At 49.9% G+C, this 23,621-nt stretch overlaps 11 protein-coding genes across 11 annotated transcripts; 3 read left to right on the plus strand and 8 right to left on the minus strand.

The window, feature by feature from the left end:
• Positions 1-383: 383 nt before the first annotated feature.
• APUU_21462S (putative telomere length regulator protein (Rif1)) lies at positions 384-5,876 on the plus strand (the record flags this gene model as incomplete). The annotated part of the gene is made up of 2 exons (XM_041700216.1): positions 384-3,341; positions 3,393-5,876. The coding sequence occupies 2 exons, from the start codon at positions 384-386 to the stop codon at positions 5,874-5,876; spliced, it is 5,442 nt and encodes a 1,813-aa protein (XP_041553224.1).
• Positions 5,877-6,431: 555 nt separating this feature from the next.
• APUU_21463A (uncharacterized protein) lies at positions 6,432-6,737 on the minus strand (the record flags this gene model as incomplete). Its single annotated transcript, XM_041700217.1, has 1 exon — positions 6,432-6,737. One exon carries the CDS (start codon positions 6,735-6,737, stop codon positions 6,432-6,434), a length of 306 nt encoding a protein of 101 aa, XP_041553225.1.
• Positions 6,738-7,573: 836 nt separating this feature from the next.
• On the minus strand, positions 7,574-9,542 carry INDA1 (amino-acid permease inda1; the record flags this gene model as incomplete). Its single annotated transcript, XM_041700219.1, has 5 exons — positions 7,574-7,840; positions 7,904-8,456; positions 8,513-9,077; positions 9,130-9,231; positions 9,284-9,542. 5 exons carry the CDS (start codon positions 9,540-9,542, stop codon positions 7,574-7,576), a joined length of 1,746 nt encoding a protein of 581 aa, XP_041553226.1.
• Positions 9,543-10,810: 1,268 nt separating this feature from the next.
• APUU_21465S (putative RING finger protein) lies at positions 10,811-11,488 on the plus strand (the record flags this gene model as incomplete). The annotated part of the gene is made up of 2 exons (XM_041700220.1): positions 10,811-10,896; positions 10,963-11,488. 2 exons carry the CDS (start codon positions 10,811-10,813, stop codon positions 11,486-11,488), a joined length of 612 nt encoding a protein of 203 aa, XP_041553227.1.
• Positions 11,489-11,511: 23 nt separating this feature from the next.
• On the minus strand, positions 11,512-12,611 carry APUU_21466A (uncharacterized protein; the record flags this gene model as incomplete). Its single annotated transcript, XM_041700221.1, has 2 exons — positions 11,512-12,477; positions 12,534-12,611. 2 exons carry the CDS (start codon positions 12,609-12,611, stop codon positions 11,512-11,514), a joined length of 1,044 nt encoding a protein of 347 aa, XP_041553228.1.
• Positions 12,612-14,966: 2,355 nt separating this feature from the next.
• On the minus strand, positions 14,967-16,122 carry APUU_21467A (D-hexose-6-phosphate mutarotase; the record flags this gene model as incomplete). Its single annotated transcript, XM_041700222.1, has 3 exons — positions 14,967-15,362; positions 15,447-15,770; positions 15,877-16,122. The coding sequence occupies 3 exons, from the start codon at positions 16,120-16,122 to the stop codon at positions 14,967-14,969; spliced, it is 966 nt and encodes a 321-aa protein (XP_041553229.1).
• A 188-nt stretch (positions 16,123-16,310) lies between these two features.
• Positions 16,311-17,266, minus strand: APUU_21469A (class II aldolase/adducin family protein; the record flags this gene model as incomplete). The annotated part of the gene is made up of 2 exons (XM_041700223.1): positions 16,311-16,915; positions 16,969-17,266. The coding sequence occupies 2 exons, from the start codon at positions 17,264-17,266 to the stop codon at positions 16,311-16,313; spliced, it is 903 nt and encodes a 300-aa protein (XP_041553230.1).
• A 193-nt stretch (positions 17,267-17,459) lies between these two features.
• Positions 17,460-20,223, plus strand: APUU_21468S (uncharacterized protein; the record flags this gene model as incomplete). Its single annotated transcript, XM_041700224.1, has 15 exons — positions 17,460-17,477; positions 17,542-17,679; positions 17,742-17,772; positions 17,829-17,875; positions 17,922-18,039; positions 18,107-18,422; positions 18,476-18,532; positions 18,578-18,671; positions 18,720-18,886; positions 18,932-19,069; positions 19,120-19,335; positions 19,396-19,606; positions 19,663-19,830; positions 19,884-20,063; positions 20,116-20,223. 15 exons carry the CDS (start codon positions 17,460-17,462, stop codon positions 20,221-20,223), a joined length of 2,007 nt encoding a protein of 668 aa, XP_041553231.1.
• Positions 20,224-20,259: 36 nt separating this feature from the next.
• Positions 20,260-20,895, minus strand: APUU_21470A (uncharacterized protein; the record flags this gene model as incomplete). Its single annotated transcript, XM_041700225.1, has 1 exon — positions 20,260-20,895. One exon carries the CDS (start codon positions 20,893-20,895, stop codon positions 20,260-20,262), a length of 636 nt encoding a protein of 211 aa, XP_041553232.1.
• A 768-nt stretch (positions 20,896-21,663) lies between these two features.
• Positions 21,664-22,080, minus strand: APUU_21471A (uncharacterized protein; the record flags this gene model as incomplete). The annotated part of the gene is made up of 1 exon (XM_041700226.1): positions 21,664-22,080. The coding sequence occupies one exon, from the start codon at positions 22,078-22,080 to the stop codon at positions 21,664-21,666; it is 417 nt and encodes a 138-aa protein (XP_041553233.1).
• Positions 22,081-22,440: 360 nt separating this feature from the next.
• On the minus strand, positions 22,441-23,554 carry APUU_21472A (phytanoyl-CoA dioxygenase family protein; the record flags this gene model as incomplete). The annotated part of the gene is made up of 3 exons (XM_041700227.1): positions 22,441-22,622; positions 22,710-23,150; positions 23,203-23,554. The coding sequence occupies 3 exons, from the start codon at positions 23,552-23,554 to the stop codon at positions 22,441-22,443; spliced, it is 975 nt and encodes a 324-aa protein (XP_041553234.1).
• Positions 23,555-23,621: the final 67 nt, after the last annotated feature.

Here is a 23,621-nt window from a genome sequence, read left to right on the forward strand (position 1 = left end):
GCCTTGAGGGCAAAGCCATAGAAACAGCAGAACCCCACCGAAGGAACAGTCAGCTTCTCCGCAGGTGGCCTGACGCATAAGGCTGCCGCTCTGCAGGTGCCTTGGCGCGGAATGTTTGATGCCTTACCGTTGTGGCACCGAACGCGCTGCCACTTAACGCGTCCACGGTCCGCAGCGCCGCGTCTTTTCAAGGTGCGTGGCTTGGCGTATTCTCCGGCGTCTGCAGGCGATCTCGACATGATCTCCGTCAAACATCACCTGTGCAGTGCTCTCGACATTCAGGATAGGAACAGAGTGGCCTGAGTCCGTTCCTGGAGCTTGGCGGTACCGCAATGTTCCTTTACCTCCCTTTCTTACACTCTGTTTCTTTCCTGTCTTGAACTATGGTAGACGTTCTGGGGCCTTTGTCTGCTCGTCCGCCGACTCCACCAAGGACTGCGTCTCGTATGCTGTCTGAGAAAGATCGGACGGAAGACTCACCTGTGACTGTACAGACACCTATCGAATCTCATTTCCTGCAAAATGACTCAACCGGGGCGCCCTCGAGCCGCCAATCCAAGCGCGTGAACTTTTCACCATGGCCGAACTTCATCAAGGCCCCTTCATTCACTGACGCGAAGCCGAGCGAAATCAAAGCCCTCCTACCCTCGAATGACCGTAAGCCGACTAGGTCCATCCTCAAAGCGACCAACTCGCCAGGCCCTGTTAGTCCAGCAGGCGTCATCCCAAACACCCCCGAATCGTTTGCAATGCTTCTAGAGTCGATCACCCAGCAATTGGCTGGGGAATCAACCAGTTCGAGGATTGATGCGTATATGCAGTTCTTTGGTGCATTGAGGGCATACGAGAAAGTGCCAACGGAGGATGAAATCGTGCGCAAGCTGGACCTGATCACGCAGTTCATCCAACGCGATATTAGTCGCGACCTCAAAAAAGGCGGAACGTTGGATACTAATGTTGTTATATATGCGTTGAAGCTCTCTGTGGTGTTAGTTTGGCATCCTCAAATCTCTCCGCAACTACCTGAAGACTTCAAGCTTTTCCTCTTGGAGCACTCTGTCAACTGCCTCGAAGATGGCAAACTACCCAAGTCCGTCGCAACTCATTACCTTACCGTTTTGTCAACACAAAAATTCTCGACAAGAATTATCACAACTGCTAGGGCAACCCGAATACTGGAAATGCTACATGGCTTGACCGATCGGGTTAAAGGAAATTCCGTGGTCTCTCAACGTTTGACGATATATGAACGCCTGTTCGAACTATCTAAATCAACATTCATTTCTCATTCTGGGTTATGGATGGACCACCTCGTATCTGGACTGCTTCATCAGATCAAAAATGTTCGATTAAATGCGCTTGAGCTTGGATTCAATGTCTATATGGCGTCTGGCGCGAATTCCACTTTGTCAAAAACACTTCGCGATATTTTCGATCGACCCCTTGCAAACGACAGGAAGCTGGTATCAGAGATAAGCGAGCGTATGTCGAGGATGATGACAAGTCCCGAAACCGGTGAACACGTTCCGCAGATCTGGGGTGTTATAACGTTGCTGTTGAGAAACAAGCGGTTCAACATCGACCAATGGCAGCATTTCAAGGAATGGGTTCTTGTTCTTCAGAAATGCTTCAACTGCAGTGACCCTGAAATCAAGTCAAAAGCGATCGGTAACTGGAATCGGTTTGTTCTAGTCGTTAACATCAGCGAGTCAACTACTCCATCGTTACTACGGATGTTAAGCAAACCAATACTGTCCCAGTTTGAACGGAAAAAGCACGAAAAACAAAATACACAGCCTAGCCAATTGGTGGTTGCGAGTTACTACAATTTGCTCTACTATGCTTTCCGTCCAGATGCGTCTCATCAGCAGCTCGATATTGTCTGGGGAGAGTATATCGCTTCACCCTCGTCAAATATATTTGCATCCGTTTCCAGTCTCAGTGACCGACTCGCCCATGCTTTATCGAATATGCTGTGGAGCTCACATCCTATTAAAGCTTGGTCTGACAACCGCGTCAATGAGCCAAAGAGGATCGTTGCCGAAGAACTGCCACCCTTGGATTGCAAGTGGGTTAGGTCAAGAGTTCCTTCCGTGCTGAAGGTGTTCGAGGATATCTTGAAGTCATCTGTCTGGGACCCCGAGCTGGCAAAGTCTAACATTGCCACTGCATGGGTTAGCCTGTCTCATGCCCTAGCATTTGCGGCAAGCAAGGAGATAACCCCTTCCCAAGAGTCGATGCAAACAGTAACCCATGTTTGGGGACTTTTGGAAAGGCTATGGCAAGCAGGGCCCTCGTCCCTCAATGCGGCTGGGGAGAATACAATGGACACTTTCTTTGAACGCTTCAGATTCCTGTCAACCACTATGATAGCTGTGTTAGGAAGCATCCCGTTTACGGAGAAGTTGCTTTTTAAAACAGGAGATTCAACATATCAAACCTCCAACACGCCTACGAACCGCAATTCCAAAGCCAGCAACCACCCTGATAGTCCCACCCTACACCTACTCCGGCTCATCAGTGATGTCCCCCGAATCCCAGCACCAACTGCAGCATATTCTCGTCTCGTCAAAGACATTGTTGAATCATCATGTCGTGGCAAAATTTCCAGAGGCTCACGACTCGATATTTTGAGGCAATGTGCAAATGTATATCCCGATGGTAGCGATGGTAGCGATGACAGCGAGTTTCTTTTTGGAATTGGTGGTTTCGCGCAGATTGTCTGGACATCAGCTGCGGAATTGTCTGCAGATTGTCTATGCTCCTTTCCTATTGAGTCGGCTCGTGAACGGGACGGATCCATTACGCGGGATTACACCACCGTGTTCATGATTCTTTGCCAGGGATTGAGATTTGCAGATAAGTCTCCGGCCTGGGATCGACTTTTGGATGCATTTGTTCGTGTTATGAGAACCGAAAGAGGAGACTTTTCAATCGCGACAATGGTTTTGGAGCCGTTAGCGGGTCAGATGATGGGCCTTAATGTTTGCAGTGCCTATTCACCGGCGTCTTCCATGATAAACCATTCTTTATCAATTCATTTCGACTATGATGGTGGAGCTAAGAGTGGGAACCCCAACACAAATTCACCTCCACATCCCCATGCATTAATTGGATTGATACACCGGGTTCTTTCGGAGTCCTACGAGTTCCCGGATCCTCAGAACTTGGATGGCGTCGCCGTCTTCATAGAGTCACTCGTTTCTTTCCTGGGATCAGGCACCTTTACCTTTAGGTCTGTGCTTCTTGATAAGCTACAGTCTCCCCTTGGTCTATATCTGAAGGACGCAACGCGCAAATATACCGTCGAAAATGGAGTCGAGAGTAGGATTCTTACTGCTGTAAGTGCATGGAATATGTCGATAGCATATATTCTAACTAACTCGGTATAGTGTCGCGCAATTTCGACAGTCATCTTGAATATTCTGCAAATCCTGCCTCATGACGCTTGGAATCTCCAGAAATATGAGCATATCATCTGCTCGGGCTTGATGTCCTCGCATATATCCACCGCGAAGCGATTTGCAGATTTTTGGAGATCTTCTTTTGGAATTCAACGATTTTTACAGTGTCCGCCCATCGTATCCCAAGCCTTAGGGGACCTCGAAGCCCGCGTTGATATTCAGACGGCAGGGGTACTTGATAGACCTTCTACCCTGGCGCCACAAACCAGTCACTTGGAAACCGGACTTGAACAGCATACCAATACGCTTGTCACTGAAAGCTCGAAAATTACATCAGAAGATGCCCCTGTTAAGTCTAAAATCGATTTTATCTTGGATGCACCCACGGGGTCTTCGTATTCTGCGCACATGGAATCGTCCCCAGTAATTGCGGGCTCTCAATCGGCAGCCTCGACGTTGCAAAAGACGGAATCGAGCCTTGACCAAGTTGCGCTTGAGGGGACCGCAGATAACACCACTAATATGGAAGAACCACTTCCTCCATCTGTTAAAGAGGACACCACAAGGCACAGGGAGGTATTTTCGATGATCGATAGCCTCCGCTCTTCCTCTCCTCCCACGACCACGCCCAGGGAGCTTGGGTTCATGACACCTCCTCATTTACGCAGTCTACGAAACGAAGAATCTGGGACGGAGACTCCTAAAACCCCTACAATAGCCGCTGTCGCTGCGGAGAATGAAGACGGATTCCTTGGTTCGTCCCCAACACCTGCCATCAGAGGCCGAACATCATCAGTGGCGTCCGCGATTCCCCCGTCGTTTTCTGAAGCCGGCGAGTCAATGGATATCGATCCTCCTTCATCGCCGCCTGAGCCTGAACGACAGAGTACTGATTCGGGACGCAACACTCCCCAGCCTTCAACTAAAGGCAGGAACGGCAATAATAATAAACGGAGAAACAGATCTAGGCGATCCAAGACGCCCAGCAAGGAGAAGTCTCCCAATAAAGGAAGGCCGGATAATGCCCCGACGCAAAATGAGCAAACTGGGCAAAATAAGGAGAGCGTTTCTCAGCAGAGTCTGAGAAGTCGCCTTCGTTCTGCAGCGGAGAAATCTCCGGCAAAGAACGAGAGCACTGAACGTCAACAAGTGGACCAAACGGAGGAAATGCAACAAACGCCAAAAGGACCAAAGGCCCTTTGCAACGAACCTGCCCACAATCCCGTTGCTGTTCCTGATCCCGATCCCCTACCTGAACTCACCCCAGTTCCGCATAACGAGAATCCCGATGTTGCCGTGGAATCTGCTAGCGAAGATACCGATACACAAGCTATGTCCCAGTTGGAACATGACTTAGTATTCGCGGTGGATTTGGGAAGTGATGCAGCAGACAAAGAAGCCGCGGAATATATGCAAACAGCCGCGTTCACACGCAAACGAAAGCGAGAAGGGGAAAATTGGACCACGATTGCTAAGAAGGAGCGCGAGCGCCGCCGCTCATCAAGGATTTTTTCCACCTCAACACCGACAGCTGAAGTTGAAGACAGCCAAACCATGAGATCCAAGAATCCGAAGCCTTCCACGATTTCCCGAGAAACCCCTACGTCGCCCGCGAACTCAGTCGCAAAGAAGCGAAAGCACAATGCGGTTGATTCTGCATCTGTAACTCCGAAGCGCGACCGGTCCAAGAAGAATAGAGACACTGCACAGGAAACGGAAATGCAGGAGTCCCAGAAACGACGATCTGGCCGTATCAGCGGTGTTCCCGGACCTGATCTTCCACCTGCGGAGGAAGATCCTGGGCCAAAGAAGTCGCCCCGGCCGAACAGCTCGCGGAAGCAGAACAAGAAGCAAAAGAACCGCAGGTCAGAGATACGCCAATCCCAGCCAGCGGCAGAAACTTCCAACCAAGAGGCCATCGCGACAGGGGAAAGCGCCCAAGAGAAGGCACATGAGCAGCAGCAGCAGTCCCAGCCACCACTCACGGACAATACTTCTGAACAGAATCTGGAGTCATGGAGCTGGCCTCAAGTCAATCAACCTGAACCGCATCCTAGTCAAGAAGAGCCACCGAAACAGTCAGATGACGTCGAAATGGCAGAGGTGCTGGAATCAGTCCCACCAGAGGCACAGGAAGAGGCCACGACGAACAAACCTCAGCATGAAACCGATATCGATCATCACGTACCCTCTGAGCCGATCCGGGAACAGCAACCCCCAGCTCTACCAGAGCAGGAACCACAACTAGAGCCGGAGCCAGAGCCAAAGGCCGGGTCGGTGCCAGCACCACAGCCCAACCAGAACACACAAATATCAACCTCCCTCCGCTCTCTCATCGATCAGGTCAAACTCGCCTCCTTAGATCGGAACACCGTCAAAGAGATGGACGATCTCCTTTTCGACCTTCGGGTTGAAATGCACGAGGCCCTAAGGCGCCATAGTGGCACTACTGCCACCCCTTCTACCCAATAAACCATTGATATTATTTATGAGAAAAACACCAAAAAAAAAAGACAAACCAAAAACAAACGATTTTGCATAGCGATGGCGTTTTGAACTGCACAGATAAAGGCATCGAAGAGCGTACGAAGGCTGGTCGACAGGCTGATAGCCGGGGATCAACAGACAGCTGGGGCCGCTAGACTTGTTTCACTTTTCAACCTCTTGTTACTGTTTCTTTCCCGAGTGGGCTGCCTTCCTGTTATGCTACCTGTATACTGTATACTGTATTCACCGATATACCTAGCCTAGGCACTGCTAGTTAATTAGTAGTACTTCTTCCTTGAATCAATCGTCCTGCCCAAGTAGACATTCCCGTAAATAGCCTCGTTTAACTTTCCTAACTCAGTTCCCTCGTGTGAACGGCCGAGCCAAATGCAGCAGAGAAATTCCGCAATCCCGGCAAAGAATAACTCAATCACCACCTGCAACGCCAAGGTACCTAGTAGAGAAGCACATCCGAGGTCCATCCACCGCATCCACCTCATCCAACCCCAGACCCCGGACTGGAATTGGAATATCGCCACCTCACCCATGATTTCCCTCATTTGCAACCTTCATCTTTCCTTCGTTTTTGAATCTCACATGCCATTGGCACCACATCCGGCTCAGGCCTTCCTCGCTTTTACCCACTCCCAACCACACAAATCGCCAGAACGCCACAAACCTCAAGGTTAAACCCAAGCCACCTCTTAGGCAGCCAGCCTGCCACCAACCCGCAGCGCCGAGAAAGTCCAGATTCTTCCATCCTTCTTCCATTCCATTCCAATCCACGCGCCAGATGCCAGTAATGCATGGGATGAGACGGTCGACGGCTAGGTCCGACAAGCCCATCAAATTCAACAGTCGACACCCAGCCCGGTTAGATTAGATCAGGACCAGGGTGCCCATGTAGGCGCTAACCTGCTCGGGCTCCTTACAGAATCCAGGCCGCGGCTGGGGGCGGAGCACAGTTCCTATTGCGGTATAGTTTGGGGAAGTTGGAGGGGAGGGGAATGATGCCGTGACTGTCTCTGGCACTCTGGGTAGGCGACTAAGACTGGAATCTGAGACGCCGCGAGCCTTGGCTTGCAGGGAAGAGGGGGTGATGGAGGATGATGGTTTGACTCGTATAGAGACAGGGCCCGTTCAATCTAATTCGTATGTGTAAGATTGGATCTGGGGTTGGGTTGGGTGGGTTTGAGACTTTGGTTCCAATAATTAAATTGGAATTGGTTTGGGAGTTATCAATAAGGTTGCGGATTGCGGAGGAGGTGCGGTTATTCAAGGGGTTCGCGGGGGAAGTCTTGCTTTGGGTCTTGGGGTTGAAACTTAATTGAGGGGGGTGTGCGGTGGTGTGGCTATTCACCAATCTATCCAATAACTACCGGTAATGGTTGGGAGATAGCTCTGGAGGGTTGGGCTTATCTGACACGGAGAGAGGCGAATCTCACATCAGCGCTACGGCATCTAGGGAAGCTGAGATAGACTGAACAAGCAGGGAGAAGATAGTTGAAATTATGGACAAATGTAGATATGCTATGGATGGCGTTTAATCGTACATAAGTTAAATCTGTCATTAATACTAGTAACCGCCAGTTGTTGATCTATCCCAGAACATGTCCTAGAACACCCAGGCGAGGGAGGCGAGAGTAGAGATGAGCGGGAAATCCGAAAGGATATAAAGACTACTAGAAGGCGATGCTGAGTATACGCCTCCAGAGGGGTAGGGCCGCGTGTTTGGCACGCTGGGCGTTGATGTACTCCCAGTCGACCTCGCGACGACCGGAGTTGATATCGATTTGGTGGGTGCGGAGCCATCCCTCGCGCTTCCAGAGATAACCACAGGCCCAGAAGAAGAGGACAACAGGAAGTGCAAGGTATGTCTTGAAGAAGCCCTTGGCATCGTTGTAAGTACCGTTAGGGCCACCACCAGGAGGTGCAACCGCGACAAAGAACTGTGATTGTGGTTAGTTTAATGGATCTCGGTGAGAGTTGTAATCGGGGGAGATGGCATGTACCTGAGCAACCAAAACAATGAAGACGAGGAAAAGACCGAGATACGATCCATAGATACCACCGATGGCCTTGAAGGGGATCTCGTCGAGAGTGCGGCCGTTGTAAGCCCACGCTTTACGGAATCGGATGTGTGCCAAACAGATGGAGCCCCAGGTGAAGAGAGCAGCTAAGCCGGACAGAGCCTGGAGCCAAGCGAAGACTTCCTCACCCGAGGAACTAACGTTGACGTATCCGAGCACTCCAAAGAGGATGAGGGTCGATACAGACACGAGAGGGCGACCCGAGCGATCAATGTAGGCGAAGATTTTCGGAGCATAACCCTGTTCGGCGAGCGCAGTGAGGGTCCGCGATCCACCGTAAACACCAGAGACACCGATAGACAGGACAGAGATGAGGATGATCACGTTCATGAAGTGGTCGTAACCGTTGAGTCCACCATATGCGGCAATGAGCACAAAGGGGGATGCTTGGACGTCAATGAGACCGCTGCCGAGGAGGCGGTCATCGTCGGAGCGAACCAAAAGGCCGACAAACGTTAGTCCGACAATGTAGAACCTAGGACACCATTAGATCCGAGCGGGTGGGGGCACAAGTGAAGGAGCAAAACATACAGAGTGATACGCCAGAAGACCTGTTTGATGGCCCCGGGAAGAGACTTGGTGGGATTCTTAGACTCAGCAGCAGCCAGGCCAACAAGTTCCGTTCCACTAAAGGAGAAGGCAGCGGTGACGAACACGGAGCAAAAGCCCTTGAAGCCATTGCGGAAAGCACCAGGGTTATACCAAGTGCGCGCACCCCAGTACTCACTGTACTGACCGCTCGACGGACCACCGCCGCAGACGAGGATCAAAGCAATGACCATGAAGACGACAATGGCACCGAGCTTCAAGCACGAGGACCAGAATTCTTCTTCCGCATAGCCGAGAGAACCAAAGATATTGACGATGATGATAGCAACCATGAAAACGGTAATCCACACGGCGACACTGACATCAACTTGCCAGTAGTCAATTGTGAGACCGGCGACCGTCAATTCCAGTGGCACGACAACAGCCCATTGAAAAACGTAGTTCCAACCCATGGCGAAGCCCCAGGAGGGGTCAATGAAGCGGGTCGAGTAAGTGTAAAAACCACCAGAGATAGGGTACATGACAGCGAGTTCACCGAGAGCGTAGACTGAGCCGTCAGCGATATAGTCTATGGTATAGGGTTGGTTGTATATACATACCGACGTTGAAGATCATGACACCGATGATCAGGAAATCCAGGAACAAGGAGGCAGGCCCTCCAGTGCTGAGCGCACCACCAGATCCGACGAAGAAACCAGCACCTAGGAAGAGCTGTTAGCTGGGGACTGTTTTGTGGATTTTGGACATGCATACCAATGGAACCCCCAATGGCAATCATATGCATATGGCGCGTTTTCATGGTACGGTTAAGCTCGACATGCGAAGCAGGACGGCGCTGGAAGGACTTCAAGCTCAGACCACTCCGAGTCCAAAAGTCCTCCTCCTCGTACCTGTGAATTTGGCCATCGTCCACGTAGGCTGGGGGGGCGGCAGGAGAAGCTTCGACGTCGAGACCCTCCTTCTTGGTGGCCTCGACATCGTACGTAGTTTTTGATGGCTCGTCGGCAGCCATTGCTCAGGTCCAGGCACGAGAACAAGAGAATAGGGAATGGGAGACAAGGCAAGGAGGATGAGGGGAGGAAAAAAAAGACGGGATGGGCAGTCCAAGAAAGATGAGCGTGTGATCTTGCTTTAATAGGGATGGCAGGCGGCATCAGAAGATGCAGGGAAGCAGGCAAGGGCTGGGACGCGGTTTTCTTTGTGAATGGCGAATCATGATAAGAGCACCGCAACCGACGGGGAAGCCGAGAAGCTGAGGTTACAGCTGTCGCATCTCACCATGGATCGGGCAACGGCTGGCCCCTGCGATTGGGTCGAGCAGCTTCACTGGGCTCTGTCTGACTCTGGGGTTGGTGCTGTTACAGCTGTGGCGCTGGGAATCTGGGAACCGGTGCTTGATTCAGAAGTACGCCCGGCAGCTTAAATTGCATGCCTCTTGGACGAGATACACTACGGCTACATATACAGACGCTGGATAGGGAGAGCGCGCAGGGAAATGGGAAATGAGAGAGAAATGAGAGGGAAATGAGAGATGGGAAATGAGGGATAGAGAGACAAAGAGGCACCTACAAGTGATAGAGAGAAAGAGGGAGAGATAGGGGCTGCTATCAGTGAAGACTTAAGGTGAATGAAGACCCACAAAATAGAGCACAGAAAGTTCGAAACCAGAACCCGCTGGAGATAGGTATTTACAAGACACAAATAGATTACGCCAAGTCCGATAGGAGCTTTCTCCACCAATTGCATGTCCTGAAAATGCGGTTACCGGCGGGTCTGTGTAAGATACGTACGACAGTACCAGAATAGAGTCTTGGGCCTCGTGGACTAAAAGTAGTGGATGTAACATCGTGATCTGGGGTTCTCCACCGCGATAAGTGACAGTCGGCCATGACAGCTGATATTGCTGATATTGCTGGTGCTCGCCGCTGCTTCCTGTCGAGCTCTTCTTTCAAAACATAATGGCTGTTGTTTAAGCACCCAGGAAGAACCTGGAGGGAATGCGACCAACTCAAATGGCTGCCCGGCTCAGCTCAGTCTTGGACGGCTTGGTGCGGGGTTCCATGCCAGGAGACACGAGACTCGACTCCCCTGCGTATCTCAGTCCAACACGACCAACACTCAACGCATCATCACCTCCACCTTCACCATCACAACTCCCCACCCTGCCACACCCACGATAATACCTAATACTTAGTTCCATCATTCAATGAATTAGTTATCTTGTTCTTTCTAGTCTTTTAATGTCTAATCACAGCCCCTAGAGACTCGGGTGGTACCTCGATGGCGCAGGACGAGGACAAACCCTCTGGGGCCACCCTGGGTTATCTTGCCCCGATATGCGTAGCAATCTTCTTCATCATGGCCTGGTATTAATATCTGCCTCGTCTTTCTTTTTCTGTTTCCAATCTCATTCTGAACAGCTTTCGATACAGGCTTGTTTTCGGCACGCGACAGCGCTTCAGAGCTCACAACCGCCAAATCGATCACGAGTCCTGGCCGCTGGGCTTCCCCCGCATTATCCTGTCTCCCGCCGATCTGGATGCTCGATTCCCCATCATAAAATACGGCGACTGGTCGACGGCCCACCAGGAGGCTAATTGCAAGGAGACCGAGGTCGACCTGAATACGAGCCAAGGTCCAGCATCGCCTTCGGCTGACGCCGATGACAAAGAGACCGAACAAAATGACAAGTCTGTGGAGAATGGCATTCTCTCTAGCCATGGCAACTCCCACAACGAGTGCGCTATCTGCATGGAAGACTTTGATGATGACGATTCCATCCGCGCGCTAACTTGTGCTCATGTCTTTCATGCTACCTGCCTCGACCCATGGTTCACTAAGCGCCAGGCGAGATGCCCGTTATGCAAGACCTCCTACCCTCCCGAGCCTAGTTCTTCGGCTCCCACACGTCCAGCGGCCGCCGTGATCAGGAACCATTTCTTTCCGCGTGGGCTCTAATTGTTGGTATGTGAGCGGTGATGTTACGATCTGTTATGAGACCCTCCCGCTTCTAAGTCGCCGTTGGGGGCAGTGCCCTTGTTGAATTCAAGCTGCACTGCATCCGCCCCTTCAGTGTGATAGCTATAGTCGGTCTTATTGTTCGTCTCCTCGCTCCCTCCCGAGTCCCGCAGCCCCTCGATTACTCTCCGATCCCCGAACCCACGGATTAGCCATGCCCGGTCGCGGAAGGTCGATGGTCGTGATTGCGAGCTACCGAAAGTTATCCCGTCTGATTGACTTGCCTGCGCACGATTCGGATCGCTTCCGCGCTGCGTCGCCGCAAAACTACAGATCTTTCGCAGAAGTGGCCACAGGCACACAAGATTGGCAACATAGATCGATGTGCTCGCCTCGCGGATATACCAGATCTGGTACGTGGTTGTCAGCGGCGAAGCAAAGTTGAACGCTTTGTTTAGTATCGCTGCCACGATTGTGAAGACACCCAAGCTCATTATGCACACCAGCAAAACTTTCTTCGTTTTCTTCATCTGGGCCTTTATCAACAGAGGGACCGGAATGGCGAGCATAGCTGCATCTGATGAGATGTTGAAAACAGCCTGCGTGATCGAGTAATGTTGGTACGTCGCACATTGCATGTTCTCCACAGGCATCGCCCAATACTGGGAAAATGGCCGGCAGTATATTGCATAGTAGGTCACCATGATGACCACAAACCCCACTGCTACATACCACACCACAATCTTCACATATAGGTGTAATGGGAGGTTCTTTGTCAACCTCCAGAACAGCGTCAGCATGCACGTTTTGACACCCCATGTCGAGAATAGCATGCATTGCTCTAGCCCAATCACAACCTTACTACCAATTATTCGATTTCGGACTTCTTGCGGATCGCTCAGGACTTGATCGTAGTCTGCCGGGTCCATAAGGTTTGATGCATAGCGGGATGAGACCTGGATCAGTACAAGAAGACTGGTATAAATGAGCTGTCCACTCGGGCATCATCAGCTTGTATCATGTAACAACATCGCGCGGAACTCACAAATGTCGCGCTCATCACATAGTCTTCGACTGAGGGTTGCTGGATTAGCACACAACCGCCCTTGGCATGGCATGGCATTCACATACAGTACAACCGCCTGATTGACTCATTTGCAATTATTCGAGATACCCTTTTTCAGTCAGCTATATTCCTCTAAACACGGCAATCTAGAGGACTTGCATTCTCATGATATACAATACCACGCCAATGCTCCAGAAGATGAGCGACTCCGTGAGCAGCTGATGGGGAGTAGGAGACACATTCCCCATATTACCAAGACTACTCACACCCAGACAGTTTCAAAGCTGATTGACCAAAGCATCAAGACATAGAGGAATGGGTTGGCTTTAAACCCCCTGACGTCGATCTGAAACAGGTTACACGTCCACGTCTAGTGTTGATACTCGAGATTCGCTATCTTGAGCTAATCCAGCCAAGAGAAGAGCTGCTGTATTGCAGAATACAATCTCCGGGGTGATAAAGCTTCGCAACGTCGCAAGGGAGTTACGCAAGGGGGTCCCCAGCCACAATACCCTCTAACGGTTGCCTTGAGAACTTCGAGATAAACTCTGTCAAGGACTCAAGATAGTGGATGAAGCTCCGGCACAAAGTCCAGCTTGCGCGTAAACGAAATTAAAGTGAGCAAGACCGAAGGGGGAACGAGTCTGAGGGGGCGATGATCACAGGCCTACATCTCCCATTACATGGCATTCGCAATCATTAGCCAAGGAACAAGCAAAATCAATATGAACCCTCTTCAGTTCTTGGGCTGATCGCAGCCAATTATTATCTTTCTTCTCATTGCGAATGTGCCGAGCATTGGTGTAACGCTCTGTAGCGTGCCACTCTTTCCAGACTCGGGGTCCAGAGAGAGTAGGTCAACCGGCAGCTTCAGTCTTCACCGTGGCTGCTGCTCGCCCTTGCTTCAATTCTTCACCCCAAGAATGCGCCAACAGCTGAACATGAGCGCTGTCAAATTACTTCAGGTCGTTAAGAGATCGTCGAATCCCACAACCTTAAACTGAGCTGACGATCGTGTGATGAACGCGCTGTTCATGCAGCATGTTTCACACGCTCATTCGTCAATGTTTTTGTTTTGCATCCCTGCACGAGCCTGTAAACCTTAAGGACTCGAAACCAGCAGCCTTCCTGCGTACCAAAATGAGAGGGGGTCCTCCTAGTATGGAAGTCGAAGAATGCTTCAAAGTTATTATTACACCCGCTCGGCTCGACCCTGAACCCTGAGAATGTGCCCGGGGTTCAGTCGAAAACTTTAATTATGAGTTGTTTAACTTTCCATTGTCGGGCTGAAAATGACGCTATCGAGTCTCGTTTTTAGGGCTCGCTGCAGTGCGCCTCCAACGGAGGGGAGCACTACACGAATCAGGTCAGGCGGAGGCCGACCTTTGTATACTTTCTTTTTCTCCTTGTACTACGGTGCACATTGTATTCCTTGGGCCATCCGAGTCCCAACCCATCGGGACACAGATACGTGACTTCGATTTGCCATGATGCCGTCCTACCTTCGTACTCCCGGTCAGGTCGTTTTCGAGTTTCATGCCGACAAGACCTCGACTCGAGCCTTGGTTTCCCATCTGAAACATAAGGGTGCACTTGTGCGCCATCTCTGGATATGCCCGTGGTATGCTCGGGAGCATGTTCGGGGTTTCGACATGCTCCGGTTTTTGTTTTACCGGAGGCTTGGTGTAACAATTCTTTTTGGGTCAAATATCCTATGTTAATATGTAATATGTAGTATCATTTTTTACTACTTCAAGACCCTTGACGACGTCAGCGGGACAAGGCTGAGGGAAATATTTTCTCGCAATTTCTGTTGGCATCGGTTTGCCAGACCGGGTCCTTGGAACGTCCTCTCCGTCATTCGCAATACGGAAAATGTCGTCTTCGTAGCTCAATTGAAACATGACCCTTCTGAAGACGAAGCACGAGGGAAACCAGCATGCCTTCAGCGAAAATTTTCTCCACAGGCACCACATGGGCTTCAAATGAACGAACCATTCAAGGTGACTACATAGTACGTACTGTTGGAGCAGAACTGTGGAGTCCACTACGAGGACCGGGCCGAAAGTAGCAATATATACCAGGCATCAGCAAATAAGATGAACTACATAGTAGAGCGTGATTGGATATCATGGTGTAGGGAACTATCTACCTTAGCTAGCTACAAGGTCAGACATGGAATTTTCGCTTTTTCTTCTTCACATCCATACCTAAAGGTTGATCCGTTAGCTCAATCGCATTTACCCGTCAGGCTCTCATTCTATTTCAGATATTCGAGTTGACTTTCTGTGGGGCTTCCAGCTTTACAACCTGACATCTTTAACTTCTGGATCAATCGTGATAAGTCCTTTTGTTCAAATCGTCTTAAATCATTCAATGGCGTATCTACATCTTTTAGTGACATACTGTGATCTAGTTGCCTCCGAGCTTAATACTTTGGCCACCCTCCCAGGATTCCCCGGCCTCCAAAGTCTGCCAACCATTCACAGCACCGGCCTCCACGCAAACCATCTTCTTGTAACCGTCATCGGGGCTGAAATCGCCCATGCCCTTTGCCTTCTCAATCCATGGGTTCCACACGACTGCGTCGTTTAGCCCTTCACGCGTAATGCTGAACAGGTCCTTCTCCTGCCCTGATGATGTAGACGCGATAACGAGCGGAACTGTGGGGTCAAGGTCCTTGTACACGCGGTCCGTTTCAGAGCTGAACTTGATGGAGGGGGCGGATTCGGTATGAGAGCTTGCGTTTTGCACCTTGTCGATGTATGTCTTCCCCTGCAGGTTCTTGACGTGAATCTGAGAAATATCCTACCGATTCAAACAATCTATTAGCCACCACTTATCCCTCTTCCCCAGAAGGGGCAACTCGAAAAAAAGGAAATGGAAACCCACCTTAATGCCGAAGTAAGTATGTAGCAACACCTGGAACTCAAAGCTCTGCTCTCCCTGGTTCCGCACCTGCAGCGAAGTTCCCAGCCCCTCCGGCGAAAGTGTAACACTGTAGACTAGTCCGAACTCGTGTGGCCATTTCGACTGAAAATCGGAGGTGAGCATTGCGGAAGACAGCCCGAAGTCCAGCTTCACGGTGTCGTCTGCGGCGGCGCTGCCGGAGGACTCGGAGGAAGACTTTCCGAGGAATTCCCAAAGGGAGGAGCGCGCGAAGCCATGCTGGGGAAGGGCGGATGTGGCGTGGTTTGGGGGTGGGGGTCCGAAGACCTATTTCGAGCGATAGTCAGTATAAATTCTGCTGCGGTGCGATTGTAGTTTTAATTGCCGTTGCCGTTTTCGGTGTCTGGGATGAGGTGAAGGATCTGGCACATACAGGGAACACAACGGGGATTCCACCCCGGATCGGTTTCGATCCGTCTAGGATAGCAGCTTCACTGAGCCATAGCTGTTCTGTGCCGTTTGCTGTTTTCCAGGAGGTTACTGTCGCGCCGTGGAGGTTGACGGTGACGGATTCGCCGGAGGGCAAGTTGGCTTGGACGACGTTGTTGGCAAGGGAGATTGTCGGTTGGGGCGGGGTTGCGGTTACGCCGATGGCGGCGGGCTTGTTAGAACGGTCCATTCCGGCTGGAAATTATCTGTATACGAAAGAGAATGCTAGAAGGGGAGGTTTAAAAGGATGAGGTGAGATAGGATGGAGGAAGAGGGGCAACCGTGCTCGATCGATGACAGCGTCATAAAGTCATTGGTGGGGCTGTTTCAGGTCCACAGATCTATACTGTGGTGCAACCAAGATCACAACATAAATATTTACAACAAAAACTCCCCCTTTGTCTTTGCAACCTGCTCGTCATAATAAGGCTGGAAAGCTAACCACCCTTTCTCTGGGCCACCAACCTGCGGCGCCGAATATGCCGCTTCTTCCTCGTCGATAAAGATCTTCTTAAATCCCCCCGCTGCCGCTGCATCAGCCAACAGCTGCGCGTGGCATGTTTTATCAAGGCTAATAAACCAAAAAGCTGCCTCATCTACACTCTGTCCAACGGTCAAAAGCCCATGGTTTTGGAGAATAGCCGCCTTCCCGTCCCCCAACGCCGCGGCAATACGCTTCCCTTCTTCACCGTCAAGGATCACACCTCGGAACTCGCGGTAGACAGCATGACTCTTATAGAATCGCAGCGAATCTTGGGTAATCATCTCCAGTTCACGCCCAAAGCACGAAAATGCCTTCCCCGCGACGCTGTGTGCATGGCATGCGGCGTTGGCGTCCGGTCGGGCCTTGTGAATCTCAGAATGGATGGCGAAAGCCGGGAGGTTAACTGGCTCATCGCCCTCAACGACATTACCATCTTCGTCAACAAGAACAAGGTCAGAGACCTTTATCAGGGAGAAGTGCGCAGAGAGGGGATTTATCCCTGCGAGCATGGTCAGCACTTGTATCTCTCGAAACCCATAAGGGGGAACGCACAGAAGTGATCAGTCAAGATAGGATCGCGCACAGAGATATGCCCTGCAACACCCTCGTCGAATCCACGGTCTGCAAATACACGGAATGCTGCGGCGAGGTGCTGCTTGCGATACTGTCGCTCATCCTCCAAGTTGTCGAAGCGGGGATAACTGCGGATCTTCAGTGTCTTGCCGCTCTTTGTCTTACCCAGAACTTGGACCTGCGGAGGCTTTTCAACCCGGTTGCTCGAAGGGGGAGCAATAGATTTGGTAGGCACAGCGGCTGGTGGCTGGATATCGCTTATAGTTGTTGGAGACATTGTGTATACGATATCAATGATATAACTACCCGGGTGATGAGTTTATGTTCAATCAGATGAATCGAAATGGTAAGCAGTCATTGTTGAGTGGAGTTACGCCTATATATGTGATATGTGAGCTACTCCAACCCCGCCTTATTAACCAGTTATTTTGTTCGTTTTCCTGTTGTGCAAGATTCCACGGAAAAGCGTGATGCTTTTCCGACCCGAGGTTATACAAATCCGTCTCTGCCCCCAGAAATGGGCTCTTTCTACTAATATACATCATTCCGTAGGATATGTCTACTTTCTCCGTGGAAATTGATGCCGCTACAATGACGACAGTTCCAGGTTCCTCGCCGTTCGCGAAGAAATATGTGACGCGTGCCTGCGACACCTGCAAGAAGAGGAAATGCAAATGTGACGGCCTGGAGGTGCGTTGCTTTTGCAGTCCAGATACCCTAAACATGAATGAGCTAATAGTTTTGCTTCTTAGCCATGTTATAGATGTGCATCATTCCGATTAGGTACACTCCAATCTGCGGGTGAAAATCAGAAGCGCAAACTGACGTTGCGGACATAGATTGCAGCTACAACGCTTCATATAAGAGGGTGAAGAGACGTAAATTGGTGTGTGGCCTTGTTCTATCATCTGAGTAGCCCTAACAAAAACTAGGATAATGACCAAGCTCGAGCTGGGAGGCGGCCAAGTCCGCAACAAAATGAGTCTATCAGTAACAGCCCAAATGGGACGGACGACGCTCGACTATCGACAGAGACAGAAGGAGATGCCGGTATGCTTCCGATAAGGGTATCACTACTGCCGCCGAGACTCCTATATTGATGACCCCATTACTGCAGGAGACGCCAGCGCCCACGCCTTTCTCAAAAGCGTCTACACTCATCTACAATCAATGGGACAAGTCCTTCCCCGTAATCTTCATCGACCAGCGGAGCAAATCCTCGAGGGCGATTCAGTCGCATCCATCTTCTTTCCGCCAGAACGCCATTTTGCGCAGGAGTATATTGATTGTTTCTACGAGCACTCTAATGCCACGTATCGGTATATCCCGAGGTCGCAAATCGAACACCTCCTGGCTGGGTTCTACGGTCAGGAAGAAGAATTCCTGCAGGATGATGCGAGTATAGCCGTTCTGCTTCTTGTTATGGCTGTTGGGTGAGGTTTATACTCAAATATCAATGGTGCTTTGAACTAACAGCGGCGACTAGTTGTGTATGGTTGGCTTCCTGGCGTAATCTCGATCTAGAAGAACAAAAGACCAAGGGGTTCGTTCTACTCCCGTCCAACAATATCCATGCTCATTATTATAGTTCTCGACTGTTTAAAGCTGGAAGAAGAAGACTTGCTCAAGTAGCCACTGTATATCCACCAACCACCACTATCTTACAAGGGCACGTACTGGAGGTAAGATCCTAGCTCCTCTTCCTTTATAAATTGAACTAATAAGAATAGTGTCAATTCTACCTAGCGCTGAATATGTTTAATACAGCTTGGGTTTCGCTGGGGAATGCTATACGACTAGGGCAAGTGGCTGGTCTCCAAAGAGCAGTCAAACAAGAGTATAGTCTGAAAGAGTGGTCACGACGCGGAATCTTTTGGTCGCTATACATGATGGATAGGTATGTGAACGGGGCTTAAAATAATGCATATTAACAGTTGTGAAGGTATCTCTCTGCTGCATTGGGTAGACCCATGGCATTGGATGACGTCGATATCACCCTTCCCTATCCAAGGCCTGGGCTTGAGGAAGATTTGGGTAAGAATGAGGTTGGCTTGACGAAAGGAGTAGTAGCTCATATAAGGTAGCGCAATAATTGCAATCGTGCCCTAGTTTCTGCTGATCCATTTATAGGCTCACCCAAATAACGGGCAGGATCCTGAAGCAGCTATACCCAGCAGTCAAACACCCCAGGACCCCAAAGAGCGACGACATTGTAATGGACATCGAGCTCGACCTTCAAATTTGGCTAGAAGAAACACCCTCCTTCTTCCACCCAAAAAGTGATGATGACAGAAGTGAAGCCGGTGATTGTTTGGCGTTTTTTGAGATTCCATGGATTTTCAAACGGTCAGTTGACCCTGGTTTCGAAATCGTATAGCATTTTTAATTTATGCGTCGCCGCCACAGACAACAACGAACCGTCCGAGCGGCATACAATTTCACTACCATTCTTCTATACAGAGGCTATCTCCTCGATGAGTTTCTACAGCCGAATGTCCCCCGCCGCCGAATACCATCATCCAAGCCAGCTGTTGAGAAATGCGTTGAAGCAGCACTCCGGCTGGCATCTTTCGCCGCTGATATTGAGGCAGACGAGACATACAACTCGGTATATTGGGTACATATTCCACGACTAGCCATAACAACGAATAGTCATCACTAACCGTCCCGTAGGTAACAACCCATTTCACGTTCTGTGCCATCTCGATATTGACAGTGTATATGACTCTCTACAATGACCCAGATCAGCAGAGGATTATCGAGGCAGTCCTTGAAAGGGCCATGAGAGGCCACCGGAAATTAGACAACAGCATTAACAACCAGTCACAACGATTACTTGAAGTAAGATATGTTTTGTTTCCTTTTTGCAGATATATTAACAGGTCCAACTTCAGGAATCAAGGTCCATTGCTCAAGCTATTCAGGCCAGTCCTCCTGAATATCCATCGAGAATGCAAAGGCAAGACTTGACAGCTTCACACCTCTGTGAAAGAAGTTCCACTATACCCATTAGCAACGAAGTCGCAGCACAAAGCGATGAGCACTTGGATTCAATATACAATGAAACAGGATGGGTACTTAATCAAACCACCCCGCATCTATCTCTGTCAATACTAATAATACCAGGACCCCCAGGGCTACGCAAACATCCTCCACGGCGAAGGTCTAGGCGTGATCATGAACATCGGATTCGACACCTCACTGAGTCCTCTAAATAGCTTCCTCCCACCGTAGATACCGGGATTTCCTTCACTTTCGTTTTAGCCTTAATCAAAGTCTACTTAAACCCTCCTCGAGCTCCCTAGCCTTCCTCTCCACCTGCTCCCTAGACGCCATCAGAAAAGTCTCATCTCTACCATACCTTCCTGCAGAGTTCTTCTCATCCCCAAAGAGATCCCTGTACTCATTTTCCCAAAAGTACAACGCAATCTCTTCATGAAACTTCATCAGAATAGTAGCGTCGGGGTCCCCACGACAACAAGCACACATTTGCACCTCGTCTTCACCCGGCGGTGGGATCTTCACGCTGCCGTCTTTCAATCCTTCCATGCGTAAATCCTGGCTGGCGCTATAGATTTCCTCCATTGCCGCGTCGAGATTTGTATGCAAAAGACGGGTTTTGAATGAAGCGTGTTCGCGCGTGCATCTGTCGGCGCATTTTAGGTAAATTCGGCCCAGAGTATCGAGTGATCCGTGGCCGGTTAAGGCATTGAGATTGTCTGTTGAGGCTGAGCTGTCGCTAGACGTGTAACTAACAAGGCGAGTACCGGTTGGGGAGATGGAGGGGGTTAGATGGGGGAGGAGGGAGTGGATGGCTTCGATTGTGGTGTGGAGTGGGAGGTTGTGGAGGGTGTTGAGGTGGGTTTGGAGGGGAGAAAGTTGTTCAGGGTTTTCGGTCGGTTGCATTGTTGGTGATAAGATGCACGTTAGTGGAGTTTTAAAAGATGATGGTAGGAGGGGAGATGGAGACTTCATTCAACCTTTATAGGTGATGGTCTGACAGGCTACAGCAAAGTCATCAGGCAACGATCTTCCTACAGCGCAAATGACAACATGTCTATTATTCTGTGAGTGTAAGCGTGGATTCTCGATATTCGCAGGTCACGGCAACGATATGGAGGTGAAAATAACTTCGATTTCTCTAAATATAGAGAGATAGAATGTATTGCCCGCCATCTAAACCGCCAGCCATAGACCTGAACAATCCTTCATCTATGTACACAAAATAACCCCAACAAGTCAGCTAAGATAGGTTAACATTAGGATAATGTCTATAAAGATTAGACAAGTACATACCATGTATTCCGGCTGTTTGGATCATTTTCATTCCACATAAAAATGAACATGGTGGGTATATTCCGTTCCTAGTCTATAGCAAATAATCCAAGCCGTCTGATGCACAACTCATCCTAGCAGATATTCAGCAACTTCTCAATATCCATTTTCGACTATTACAAGGGCGGCTTACCTGCAATCCATAAAGTATTTGGTATGACTATCGATCCTCTCAAGAAAAAGGGACCAAAATCTAAGTAGCCCAAAGCCGTCTTGTATTTGTAATAAGCTCCTTCGTATTGATAGGTCCTGTACAATATGGAGATATTGGAATTAGTTAAATAATATCAAGAAGTGGGATAGATACCGCACCTTTCGTACGTAAACAGAAACAGAAACCTAACACTTGTCGCCATGTTTGGCTGACGACACTTTGGCCGCTGGCTGCTTCCTAACTTGAGAATCATCATCACCAGAGCGTTTCCGTTTCTGTGATGCTTTCGGAGGTATGCTGGTCCCGTCCTTCTTCGGTTGCTCATCACGCAATACCGACTTGGAGCCATGAGGCTTCTTCCATCCTTTTGCTCGAGAAAGTCGACCAGGTCCATGGCTAAGCTCCGGGCATTTACGCTCCTGGTGCCCTTTCAAGTTGCATATGGGGCAGGGTCGGACCTTGGGACATTCTGCTACGGTGTGGCCGTCTTTCTTGCAGAACACGCAAAATTCACATTGGGGGCAGGTTCTGAGGGTAACACCGCATGTGCCGCAGCGTTTGCAATGGATGCGTTCTTCATCTGGCATAAATGACTTTGCCATGATGAGTGTATGAGATAGGGAATGAAGTTGGAATGGCGTACGGAGTTGGAAAAGCAATGAAGATAGAAGGAAAGCGAGAGAGGGGTGAGAATCAGAACGAGGACGAAAGTGTTGCAACCCTGGAGGATATTCACCAGATGTGAATTTGTGGTCTCGGTGTTTGATTCACAACAACAGGCCCCAAGGAGCCAATACAGTATGACGAGAAGCGCTTTTCCTAATCAGGACTGTATATTCACTGTGCTGTCTTTGTCCATATTAAAATGCTACTTCTCTAATGCATCATGGGTCTGCAAGAGGTTCTGATAATTACTTCGTACTTGTACGCGGAAGTATCACCAGTGGTCCGGCACACCCAAATCATGCACTCTGGTTAAAGTCATAAGCATTACCAAACCCCCGATTCAAATAACGCGACAAAGCCTCCTCCCGACTAACCCAGTCCACTGGAACCTCAAGCTCGCTCTGCCCTCGAATGGTCTCCTTCAAATCATCCGAAAACTCCAACTTCATAGGGTTCCGATACCATGGCGCAAAGTGAACTGAACAATCATTATTAGCATTTCCCTTGCCAGATATTTGATTAAACTGTTTTTGGGGGGCAGGAAATGAAGTAAAGGAATCCATACTCATGGCCAGCATAACCCTCGCAATCTCCGTCTGATTCCCAATACCCGCATGCCAAAGCCTCAAATCCCTCACCACAAGCGAGCCCTTGGGCACAACAGGCTGGCAAGGCGGCCTTACAGCGCGACGAGCCTCAAGCTCATCCGTCTTAATTCGTCCACTCGCCCGTTCCCCATGCAGACCTTCCTGCACGTGTAGTCCTGTATCCGTGTGCGTGCCCAGCCATACCTCCGTCGAGCCATTCTCCGGCGTCATGGTAATCAATGGCACATTGATCACGTATGCGAATGGGTGTACTGGATGTTCGAAGTCTGCGTCTGAGTGCACAGGCTGCGACATTGGGGGTGCTGTGGCTGTTGGTGGCATTGCGGTGTTTCCCGAGCAGAAAGTCCATTTTGGACGGGGGCCGAGGGCTGTAGATGTTATTTGGGTGGCGATGGGGTCTATATAGAGCATCAGATTGGCTTCTTCATAGGTAGGATTGGTGCCACTCACTCATGAATATATTCTTATCAAAGTGCTCACTAACAGGTGGTGCGTCCTGCTGAATATTCCCCGGGTTGTAGTTATACGGGCTATCGTCTTCCCTGGACTGGAGGGCGTAGGCGTCTTTTACCATTTTCTCGTTGAGGCGGGCGAGGCAGTCGTGCGGGATGACGTCTTCGACGACGACGAGACCATCGCGGTGCAGGCTGCGGATTGCGACTTCCAGGTTCTGAGGTGATAGACGTGCATTTTGAATTTCTGATCTCGATGGGCGGATTGAGGTTGGGTAGCTTGTTAGTTTTCCGAGCTGGGTTAAGAGTTGGCGGGTTTGTTTTGCGAGCCTTGTGACGGTTTGATTCATGATGCGAGAGGTTGACACTGTTGTGGTGTTGCAATTAAATACAGATTGGATATGTTGAGAGTTGTTA

The sequence above is a fragment of the Aspergillus puulaauensis genome, chromosome 2 (genome assembly GCF_016861865.1).
Source record: "Aspergillus puulaauensis MK2 DNA, chromosome 2, nearly complete sequence".
NCBI classification, from domain to species: domain Eukaryota; kingdom Fungi; phylum Ascomycota; class Eurotiomycetes; order Eurotiales; family Aspergillaceae; genus Aspergillus; species Aspergillus puulaauensis.